General features: G+C 49.8%; 1 protein-coding gene and 1 pseudogene across 1 annotated transcript; one reads left to right on the top strand and one right to left on the bottom strand.

Annotated features, from left to right (window-relative positions):
- Window positions 1-1,037: 1,037 nt before the first annotated feature.
- LOC114041437 lies at window positions 1,038-5,499 on the bottom strand. Its single transcript, XM_027859889.1, has 6 exons — window positions 5,138-5,499; window positions 4,336-4,614; window positions 4,107-4,250; window positions 3,815-3,953; window positions 3,445-3,633; window positions 1,038-1,882 (listed from the first exon to the last, which is right to left on the bottom strand). The coding sequence occupies exons 1-6, from the start codon at window positions 5,497-5,499 to the stop codon at window positions 1,388-1,390; spliced, it is 1,608 nt and encodes a 535-aa protein (XP_027715690.1). The 3' UTR covers window positions 1,038-1,387.
- Window positions 3,610-9,995, top strand: LOC114041399 (annotated as a pseudogene).
- The last annotated feature ends 1,516 nt before the right edge of the window (window positions 9,996-11,511 follow it).

The raw sequence follows: 11,511 nt of genomic DNA, 5'->3' as shown, positions 1-11,511 counted from the left end.
TCTGCCTCTCCCTGCAGGCTCTCCTTCGCCAACCCCATGAGCTCGTGCTATAGGCGGAATGAAAGGATGGGCTCAGGCAGCTATGGGGGACCAGGGAGGTATGAGGGTCGCCTCCCGCCAACCCCCTTCCTCATCCTCATTTCTCAAGCACTTCAAGGTTTACAAAGCATTTTCCCCACAAGACTATGATTGCCGCGTTACAGATGTGGAAACTGAGGCTCAGAAAGGTATTGCCACTTGCCGGGAGCTTTTCAGTTCCAGGGCCAGGATCTTGAAATCCCATATCTCTTGACCCCCACGTTCACTTATTTCTACTTCACCACCACAATGCTTCTGGACCATTATGGTTTCCTTCATCTATAGCAGATTAAACCTTACAACCCAGTGAAGGAAGTCATGAAAGGCTCATTATCTGTCAGACCCTAAGAAAACCAAAGCTCTGCAAGGCTGACTGACTTGTCTAACATCAAAAGCTAAGATGGAGCTAAGATTCAAACCCAGGTCTCCCAATTCTAAAACCAGCACACCAAAGTGCCTGCCAACTCAGGGCCCCGCACACCGGGCTAGACCGCTGGCCCTCAGGCCCACTCCAAGCTCTGAGACAATCCCCTCGGGGACATCTAGCCTGGAATGCCCCCTCTACAACAAAAGAAACGCAGAAAATCCCCCTCTCTAAAATAAATTCCTAAGCCAACAGCCAAGCCCAAGTGGCAGAAGGGACGTCTGGGGCCACTTGGTCAAGAATCTCTTTTACAATGTTCTCAAAGAGCGGCTGGTCCTCCAGCCTCTGTCTGCAGAGCTCCACTACCTTCCCAGAGAGGACTCTCCCGCCCCCCAACTTTAGGACAGCTCCCACATAGCTTTCAACCAGCCATCCTATCGTCTTGTCCACAAAAATCATAAGAGAATCTGTCAAATGCTTTGTTGGCTCACAAATGACTGTGATATCAAAACAAAAGGGAAAAATAACATAAAAAAAGCTTTGTTGAGGCAGCCAGGTGGTGCAGGGGATAGAATACTGGCCCTGAAGTCAGGAGGACCTAGTTCAAATTCAGCCTCAGACGTTTACTAGCTGTGTGACCCGGGGCAAGTCACTTAATCCTGATTGCCTCCCACATCCCCACCTCATCCCCCGAAAGAAAAAAGTTTTAAAGCCCAGAGATGCTCTAAGACTATGGCATTCTTCCTCCCAGCCCTACCCCCTCCCTGCCCAAGATGCTCTCAGATGGCTGCATTCCTCCCAACTCTAAGCTATATTCTGATAACCCTGCCCCCAAATCAATCAATAAACATTCAGTAAGCACCTGCTAAACGAGATGGGGTTAGTCTGGCCTGACTTGTCCTTGACAACGCCACAGAAATAACCACTGCCCTCTCTAAACACCCATCAATCAGCCTGAGAGAGGCTGATTTTAGGGACGGGGCTATTCGTCGGCTCCTCCTGACAGGAAAGCCGACTGCGAAGCCCGTTGGGGACACGGACGTTCCCATCGTCCCACCCCAGGCCCTGACGAGCAGACAGAGTACAAGGTCTGAAGCTGGAGGAGGTCCCAGAGGTCATCACATCTAACCTCCTTATCGTGGGATGAGGTGACTGAGACCCAAAGAATGGCCGGGACAAGGTCAGAAGCCCCTCCGTCTGAGGAAGGCCCAGACAGTGCAGAGGGCGCAGAGGTGAAGTCAGTCTGACCCCCCACTCATCGCCCCAGTGAGGCCCACCCGCAGCCTCCGGGCCAAGGCTCACCTGGCGCAGGTAGAGTTTCAGGACGTTGCTGATGTCGTGCGGGGAGGCCTGCGATAGCTCCACCAGCTCTTTGCCGTTCTCCAACGCCTGGCAGAGCTTCTCCACATGCGTCTTCACGCCATTGATCCGGTAGATCCCCTGTGTGGGCCAGAGCACAGAAGGTCAAAGCTGGAAGGAAGCCTGGAGACCACTGCCTTCTCTCCACACTGCTCCAGAGGCCTGGATTGGTGGAAGGCAGGCAGCAGGAGCACGGCCTTGCAGTCCCAAGCCCTGGGTTTGAATCCCGGCTCTGGGCAAGCACGCGCCACCCCGGTGGCCTGGACCGGTTTCCTCACATCTCTCCTTTATAAAATGAGGTGGTTCCACGCCGCCACCTCGACAGCCCCCTCCGGGCCTCAGTGGACGATGCTGAGAGCTGATCCCAGGGCATCTCTGGCAACAACTTGCCCTGGATGAGTCCCAGCCCACATCCTCTGGCTGTCTGCACCCAGCACAGCCCGAGCCCAGAGGACAGAACGCCAAGGGTTCAGAGCCGGGAGGCAGCTCAGATGCCATCCAGTCCAAATCTCTCATTTCCCACAACCAAACTGAGGCAGAGAGAAGTCCAGGATTAGAATCCAGGCCCCCTGCTACCAAGCCAGCGTCCCCACCTCCACCTCCACAATACCCCAGTAGATCTGTGACTGTGTCATATGGAGCCCCCCTCCTCGGCCCTGGAGGGAGGGTGCAGGCAGAGGCGCATGCTGGTAACAATCATCATCGTCATTAGTAATATAATTAGGCCGTAATTACATAACAAGCTCATTGTAACTGTTCGAGAGCACTCCAAGGCTTTCAAAGTGCTTTCCCCTACATCAAAATGAGGCGGTGAGGATCGCACCTTAGACAGGTCTGAGTCAGGATTAGAACCCAAGGCCAGTGCTACTTCCTCCCTCTGCTCCAAGCAGCCTGCCCTTGGGCACCTGCCAACAGTGAGCATGACAGCTGGGGTTCAAATTCAGGCCTTCTGACTCACGTTTCTACAAGTGAAGGGTTTACAAGGCGTTTTCACAGCAGCCTTGGGAGGTAGTCAGTGGGAGCATTATTATCCCCATTTCACAGATGAAGGACCTGAGGCTGGGAAGGGAAACTGCTGGCCCATCTCATCACATAAGTGATAAGCGACAGAGCCAGGATTCAAACCCATGGCTCCTGAATACCAAGACCACCCCAGCTATGCAGGGGATATAGCGCTAGGCCAGCTTCAGACACTTAGTGTGACCCTGGGCAAGTCACTTTACCCCTCCTTGTCTCAGTCTCCTCAACTGCAAAATGGGCATAATAATAGCGCCTACCGCATGAGGTCATATCAGTAAAAAGTGCTTAGCACAGCGCCTGGCACATAGCAGGAGCTTAATAAATGCTTGTCCCCTTCCCCTTAATAAGCTCCATTTATAAAGCACTTTCTCCACAACATCCCCATGAAGAAAGAAGTGCAAGCATTATCAGGCCCATTTTACAGGGGAAGAAACTGAGGTTCAGAGGCAGCTTAAGTGACTTGCCTACGACCGTGGAGCTAGTCAACATCAGCCTCCTGATCTCACATCAAACCCACGCCTCCTGACTCAAAGTCCCGCACTCGGCTTCCCAGCAGAGCACACAGAGGGGCTCCCCAGCCTGCCCTCGACCCCAGGCCTCGGGCAGCCTCCCCGGGCCTTCACCTTGGTCCTGAGCGCCCGCCTTTCGATCTCAGACAGGCATTTCTTGATGACCAAGGGGATGCCGTCGGCAGTGCCCCGGGCTGCCTTCTGGAAGTCCTGTCCAAACAACTGGAGTTTTCCCTGCAGCTTCTTGTGGCCGCACTGGATGGCCAGAGTTTCCAGACACTTCTTGTGACAGGCCAGGCAGCACTGGGGAGAGAGGACAAACGCCGCCGTCGTGACCAGCACAGCAGAGCCTCGCCACACTGGGGGCATCGGTGTGACCATGGGACCTCACTGTCAGCCCCAAGATCGCTGCCCACCCCCCAGGGTGATGGCAGCTGTCCTCACGAAGGGGAAGCCAGCTCATATCCCTCCACGCCCCCCCTACCTCCTCGCACTCAGCTCCCTGGAAGTAGACGTAGCTGTTGCATTCGCGACACTTGGAAGGAGTACGCAGCTTCCGAAGCCGGTGAGTCTGGGCCGCCTTGGAGAGCCCCACGTTTCGGAAGGGGCCGGGATGGTGAGGTCTTTACCAGAGGTCAGCAGAGACCGTATTTGTACCGTTAGCACCTAATCTCCATGTGCTTGGATAAATCACTTCATCTCTTGGAACCTCAGTTTCCTCATCTGTACACCACAAATAAAGCCTGTGCTGCTAGGTCCTGGTTAGTGCAAATTACGAGTTTCCTAAGGTGGTCTCATGGGCAGAGAAGAGCTTCTGCCCTCCCTGTGTCCAAAGGTAGTTCCAGGTCCCTGAATGCCTCTCACCAAGAAGCTGCGCGGGATGTGAGATCAGCAGACGGGTCACCAGTTGGGGAGGCAGGCTGGCAATCCGCCAGGGCAGTTTCTCTTAGCCAGTGTTTGAAAGAGTAAACCAATCATCCGGCCGCCCTCCCCCACCCCCTTTACCTGTGGAAATCTGTTGAAGTGAGCTTGGGAGGGGCCTTGGCAGCCCACCGGGACACCTGGCCACCCCACCCCAGAATGCCTGTTGGGGGAGGAGGAGAGGAAGGAAGGCAGCTGCTGCCTGTGCCAGGAGGAGGAGGCCCGGCAGCACTGATTTCTGGGGCCTCAGCCGCGGCTTGAGATCGGGGCTCAGGGAGAGGCACGTTGGCTGGCAGCCTCTGGCAGGAGCTCCCAGAAGAGGCTGCTCTCAGCTGAGACATGGTTGTGGCCTTTGCAGTGTTTCTAAATGCCCCCAAACTCAGGCGTCTTCCACACCCCAAACCATATGAATTTCATGAATTTCAAATCATCTGTTCTATTTCTATTTTTTAACCAAATTTTGATGGTTACTACTTTATTAGTAAATTTAAGATCTGGTAATTCTAGGCCCCACAGATAGTCTTTGAGCAGTGACTGAATTAATCACTTTTTGGGCATATTGTTGAGATTCTTTAGGCACAGGTTGGACTATATGTATAGACTTCTGAGATTCCTTTGAATTGTGGCATTCTGTGGTCCTATTTTAAGCTTTCCACTCCCTTTTTCTCTTCTACTTTATCACAGCCTCATTTAGTTCTTATATTTAATTATTTCAGGTATATGTTGGGTAAGTTGGGATGAGATTGTCAAGATATGGGGTGCATTCTAGCCCAGGGTCTCACCTTCTCTGTCCTTCCCTCAGGAGGCATCCACTGCAGCTATTAGATATGACTGGACTCCTGGATTATGGCTATGAGGAAGACCTAAAAACTATGAAAATGTGGGCCCGTACCATGACCATGGCCCAAACTGGCATTTGCCACCTCTTGGAGAAAGTTGAGCGCCAAATGAAAGCCCCAACAAGTGCAGGAAGGTCGAGGACCTGCCATGCACACTTCTCCCTGTGGAAGTGCGTGTAGATCTCTGGGTGACCCCCTCCTCCAGTGGCTTTTTAAAGCAGGCCCTGCAGAATAATGCTGTCAGCCCCCTGCGCTTGTGCTGCCGGGATTTCCGAGCTGAAGACCTTCCACCAGACATCACTGTGGATCTCCTGGGGCTATTGGACCACTGAAGCTTACGCCGCCGACTAGATCTGTCCTTCTTTACTCTGGAAGCCGGGGGTGTGTGGGAGATCGTAGCTTCCATCATGAAGTTCACTAATCTGCTGAGCTTGAAACTTCAGTACAGCAACATGGATGTGTGGCGGCTCTGGGCCATGTTGGAAGGCACCTTCAGCTTCTTGGCTTCAGAGATGAGTAAGCTGAAACGCCTCAAGGAGCTTAATCTGGGCACCTCGTGGCTCTCGGGCCAGCTTCGGCAGCTGCTTAGGTGAGTGAGCCTCTTGTTCATGTACCTGCCCTGAAAGGCAGCTCCAGGGCTTCCTAATGGGAACTGTTCAGCTTGAGAGAAATATATTCTCAAATATTTGTCTCAGGGCCCCCTTCCTTTTCTTTCCTGAAATCTCAATTCCTTGGTTGTTTTTACAAACATGTTAAAGTGGAAGGACTGCTGGAGACCTGCTTTCAAATCCTTGTGCCAGAACTTCAGACTGTTCAACTTTGGGCAACTGGTAACCTTAGAGCTCCAGTTTCCTGGGTAAAGTGGAGAGCATGGTCCTTGCTACTCTAGCTCCCCGCCTGAGCCAGTGTGAGGAAAGCTCTCTGTAAACAGTGAAAATACTGGTAGCATGGGAGTGGTTGATTGTCATTATGCAGAGAACTTTGTGCCTTAAAGCTTTGTAGCTTCTCTCCTGTATGTGCTTTTCCAAATCACTATGACCTTGGGCAAAACTTGCCCCTCTCACTTGAGGAAAAAGCTGCCTGACCAGCTGGTGTCTAGGAACAAGCCCCAAGAAGTTAAAGCACCATCCCAGCTTCCTCATGTTTGTTCTGTTTTCCCTGGGAAGTAATAGCATTTCTGTGTCTCTCTTTGCAGTGGCCTACAGTGTCCCCTGGAAAGCCTGGAACTTCCTGTCTGCTACCTGCTGCCTGTGGACTTGAGCTACTTGTCCCAGAGTCCACATGCTCCCCACCTCAAGAAGCTAGACCTCAGTGGCAACAACCTGTCAGGTGATCTCTTGCCCCCTTTCCAGGCTCTTGTAGGGGAGGCCTCAGCCTCCTTGCTGTGTCTGAAGGTGACAGAGTGCCAGCTCATGGATGTTCACCTCATTAGTACCCTACCACTTCTGTCCCGCTGTACCCGCCTATGCTATCTTGGTCTCTATGACAATCCCCTTTCTAGCATTGGGCTTTCTAGCATTAGCCTTGCTGTCTCGCTCTGAGGTAATGCCTGACCTCCAGCTGGTAGTGTACCCATTTCCTGTGGACTGCTATAAGGACCTGCCTGGTGTGCCCCTTTCTGCAAACCTCTTGGAGGACTATATTGATGAGGAGAAATTTGCTCAGGTTCAGGGAGAGATGCATCAGATGTTAATAGCAGCAGGTAGGGCTGATGTGCTGTGGACCACAGATGTCTATGGCCCAAACATGCCCGACTACTTTAGCTTGTGACAGGAAGGCTGCCTGCCAGGGACAGGGAGGCCCTTGCAGTCATCCATTCCCCCTGGGCCTGGCAGGAGAGCCTCCTCACCTTCTGGGCTGCATGTCTTGGGGATAGGTAGGGAGTCACAAAGCCTTTGCTCTCATTGCCTGCCATCTTCAGACAAGGGAATGGGGCTAACTAACAGGGAAGCTCCAACCTGTGCCTCACCTGAAGGGTCCTTGATAAGAATAACAAGTGTGAATGAGGAACTCTTAGCCAGTGGAGTAGGCCCAGTATTCTGGCACCCCATTCAGTCAGTGAATTGGTCCTGTGGGAAGGGCATAGTTCTTTCTGTCTTCCCCAGTGAGTGAAGGGAATTGGAGTCATTACTGAGGAGTGGGAGGTCGTATGCCAAGCTTCAGCCCCAGAGCTTCTGAGTTATAGATCACTGATCTGGAGTCTCGAAAGCTCTCAAGATTAAGCCGTAGCCTTTCCCTTTCCAACCCACCCTTTGGAATGGACAGCTACTGCTGTGAACTTCTCTTCTGCCAGGCTAAGGATGCCCACTTAGTTTCTCATGTCTTCTCCTAGGTTCCTGGTTTCCTTTCTCCAAGAGTCTCCCTCCAATTTCTTTTTTTTTTTTCTTTTAAACTTCTACCTCATCCCGGGAAGGGTTTGAGCTTAGGCAGGTGCTAGCCCCTTCTCAGCTGCATCAGCCTTAGCTACTCCTTAGTCTCACCCTTCAGTGGCATGAAGAAAGAGGCAGTGGAAAAGGGCAGCCTGTGGGATCCTTCCCTGGACCTTAGGCCTGGTTTTTCTTCCGCTTCCCCAGGGCTCAAGTTGCTCTTTGAACTTTATTCTGGATGGTTCTGTCCTGAGCCCCAGGGCTTTAATTTTTCACTACTTTCTAAGTCTCACTAATTTTTAACCCTTTGGCTTGAGACACCAAGCACCACTTGGTCCCTGGGCCTGCTTGCTCCTGAGCTCAGATCTACTGACCCTTCTTCCTTTTTTTGCTACTGCCACTGTATCTTGGTGTACCTAGTTTTGCTTCAGTGGTCCCTTTTTTTCCTTTTTAACCCTGTTTCTCCATGCTCCACACAAATATTGTCTAGGATTTATTCCCAAATTAAAGGAGAAGGGTATTGATTCAGAAATAATATAACAAATGAGATAGTTACAATCAGTTATAACAAAAATTAATTCCAGGACAGACTTGATTATAATTAACTCTCTGAAATGTTCTCTGGGCTTTACTTGGTCCCTGTGTACTTCTCTCCTCTATAAACCTACCCCATACTCTCTAGGGCCCCAGAAAAGAGGATGACAACACTTGTCTCAGAACCCCACTGCCTATTGGGGATTTTCTTCTGACAGCAGATCCCAGTTGTAATCAGGATGCTTTCTGATTACTGCTCAGTGATCACCTACATTATAATCAGGTCACTAAATATCTCTCCTGTTTCTGCCCAAAGTAGGGGAAGAGGTGATGAAGAACTACCTGTCACTGAAGTGTTTTTCATTTTTGCATGACTCAGAAACAAGACTAATTCAGTATTTCTTTAATATCATCTTGCCCCAGCCAAATTTCACAAAAGACAATCCCTTTCATTCCCGGGATGCCAGAAATATGTGGTACTCGAGTGGGGCCGATGCTTATCCTACTGAGAAAAGGCATAGTGATAGGCAGCTCTTTCCTCCCCAATCCCTCACCCTGGAGGAAAAAGCTGTGTGGCAGAGCTAGTGCCTGTCCCCTCCCCTAGCCCTTGCTTCCCCGTCCCTACCTTTTTAGACATTAGAGCAGGAAAGTCTCTATCTATCTGTGTGTAGACTTTGTTGTTTCCTGACTCCTGAGAGAAGTAGTTATGGCTAGCATATGCACAGGGACCTGCTGACATTTTGCTTATCCAGGCTGACACATCATAAACTGAATTGCTTCACAGATGATTCGTGACTACCTACCTGGCAAACACAGGTAGTGAACCTTCTGTCTTTCTCTGGAGCCCTAACGCTGACCTGAGCTTATCAGGATTCCAGGGTAAAAGGAAGGTGAAAAGGACCCCCTACTGTTCACTCAGTGTGGCCTACTTGCTTGGCCATCTCACTAACGGTGGGAAAGTAAAGGAGCAGAATCTCGAGCTATAAACAGGGTAGCTGGATTTTACTCCACATGAACTGTTTGCTGACTTCCTGGCCAATGCTGGTGGAATTGTTCCTAAATGAAGGACTTGACATTCATTCCTGTTAAATTTAACTTTGCTTCTTGGTCCACTTTGTTGGAATCTTTGTGAATCTCAGCTCTGTTGTTCATGGGTAGCTATGTGCCACCCCGTTTTCTGCCAAGAATTTACATGTTGAAGTGACAGGTCCTCAGATTGCTCTCTGTGGACTGGCTATTGGAACTGTTATCTTTGAGTTTTCATCATTCCCCTTCAGTACCCACATTGCCCTGCAAAGGGGGGTACGGGGTGGGAGGTGGGGTTGCACACCAGCATATAAGCCTGTGATATCCATGCTCAGGCATGTCGAACTCTTGGGTGTTGAGGACCATTCAAAAGGTTGCTTTTACTGCAGGGGGTGAGAGGAGAGCCAAACCTAGTCTTTTCCTCTAGTGTTTCCTCCTTTCCTGGGGCAGACAGAAATATAGGTCCTTGGTGGCCCTCTTAGAGACTGGTGATGTCCCAGAATTAAACCCCTAGAAGCATCCAAGACTCCCATACTAGGACTTGTGTGTACCTGGTTCTGACCCTAGGATGTTCTCAGGCTCAAATCTGACCTGTCAGGGGCCACGTCAGTTGTTTTCCATACTCCCAGCCTCCCTTTCATCACCCCCACCGAGAACCCTTAGAGGAAACAGTCTAAAATGGCTATTGCCCCTAGACCTGAGTGGGGGTGGGATCAGGGTAACTGAGGTCCCTGATAAATTTCATTTTATTTTATTTTTTGATCATCATTCCAGCCTGTGAGTTCTTTGGGAATCTTACCTCTGTGGTCCATTGCTACTTTGTTATTCAGCTTCCATTTAACACACATTAAATGCAGGGCAGGACCAAGGCACAATGATTTGGGGGGGGATATTAAAAATAGAATAAAGACACAGGCCCTGCCCTCAAGTTATGATTTAATAGAGGAAATAAGATGGACACAATTCTAAAAGGAGAGATTTAAGGAGGGGAAGAGTCACTTTCTGTTAGGGGAAATAAAAGGCTTTTTATGGCACCTTAGTTGAATCTTGAGAGTTTTTAACTGGGAATTTTTGTTTTAAGCATGAGGGATGATGTGAGCAAAGGCACAGAGAGGGGAAAAGAAGAGATAAAAACAGGGAATGAGTAGTTTGTCTTAGCTGACAAAGTAGATTATATAAAAGGGAGTAATATGAGATAAGGCCAAGAAAGTATGTAGAAACCAGGTTGTGGAGGGTGTTAAGGACAGGATCAGAGTTTTATACTTCATTAAGTAGGAGAGCAGAAATTGATGAAGTCATTTTTAAACACAGAAGGATGGTTGGGGGAGGGGCAAGATTGGAGACAAGATAAATTGTGTTTGAGGTGTCCATGGGGAACACAGGCCTGGAATCATGGAGATAGGTGAGATCTAGAGGTAGAAATTAGGGAAACGAGGGGCAGCTATGTGGCGCAGTGGATAGAGCACCGACCCTGAAGTCAGGAGGACCTGAGTTCAAATCTGGGTTCAGACCAAACACTTGACACGTATTAGCTGTGTGACCTTGGACCTTAACCCCAATTGCCTCACTAAACAAAAAAAAAAAAAATTAGGGAAACATACAAGTAGCAGATGATGGGTGGGCATTAAGGCCCCCAGGAAAGAAGGAAAGACTGCCTTGGGGGACACTCCTGGGATTACTGCTTTAGGTGTTCAGATATTTAGATTGATATTCCTATTGGGTGAGCCACAGTGCAGTGTCTTGGGCCCCAAAGAAAAGTTATAAATTAACTCTCATCCATAGTCATTGATGCTGTTCATGCTGTTAAAAAGCTGTGTGGACACTGCAGGGAACAGCTGTAAAGCAAGATATTTGAGTGAGTTTGTACAAGTTAACTTCAGTGTCACCTCTCAGCAGTTCACATAACTCCAATTTTGCTTGTTTTTCCTAAGAAGCAAAATGCTTTTCACATATGGGAGGTTGAAATATGATTGGATCAGAGGGAATGGGGACCTAGCAATCTGATTCTTTCAGCCTTTCTCACCCCACACTGCTGTTCAGCTTCTTAGCCTGGCATTCAAGACTCCATTCGATCATGCTTTCACACTTACTGTGCAGTCTTGTTAGATGACCACAGAAGGTGTGCTCAGTGCTTCAGACAATCTGGACTACTTGCCATTCTTCCCTCAACCCTCGTCCAGCTTTGTCTTGCTTCTGTGGTTTGGCTTATGTCATTTCCTGTCTCTGTCCCAGTCCCCAATCATCTCTGTTTAAAGCTTATGTAGCCCTTTAAAGTCCAGCTCAAAGGCTGTCTCCCCCAGGCCACAAAGCTTCTCCCTTGCTCCCTAAGCCCATTGCTTGCACCACCTGTCATGCACTTAGGAACACAGAATGTTTAGTCTTATAGTTATTTGTGTGTGATGCATCCCCTTGCTAGATTGTGAGCTCCATGAGGGCAGAAATTATATCTTACCTAATCTTTTGTCTCCCCTCAACCCAGGCACAGTGTTAGGGCC

Source organism: Vombatus ursinus, unplaced genomic scaffold (genome assembly GCF_900497805.2).
Source record: "Vombatus ursinus unplaced genomic scaffold, bare-nosed wombat genome assembly UNPS02014173.1, whole genome shotgun sequence".
Classification (NCBI taxonomy): Eukaryota; Metazoa; Chordata; class Mammalia; order Diprotodontia; family Vombatidae; genus Vombatus; species Vombatus ursinus.
Note: the sequence above shows the minus strand (reverse complement) of the source record. Positions and strands in the feature narration are given on the sequence as shown.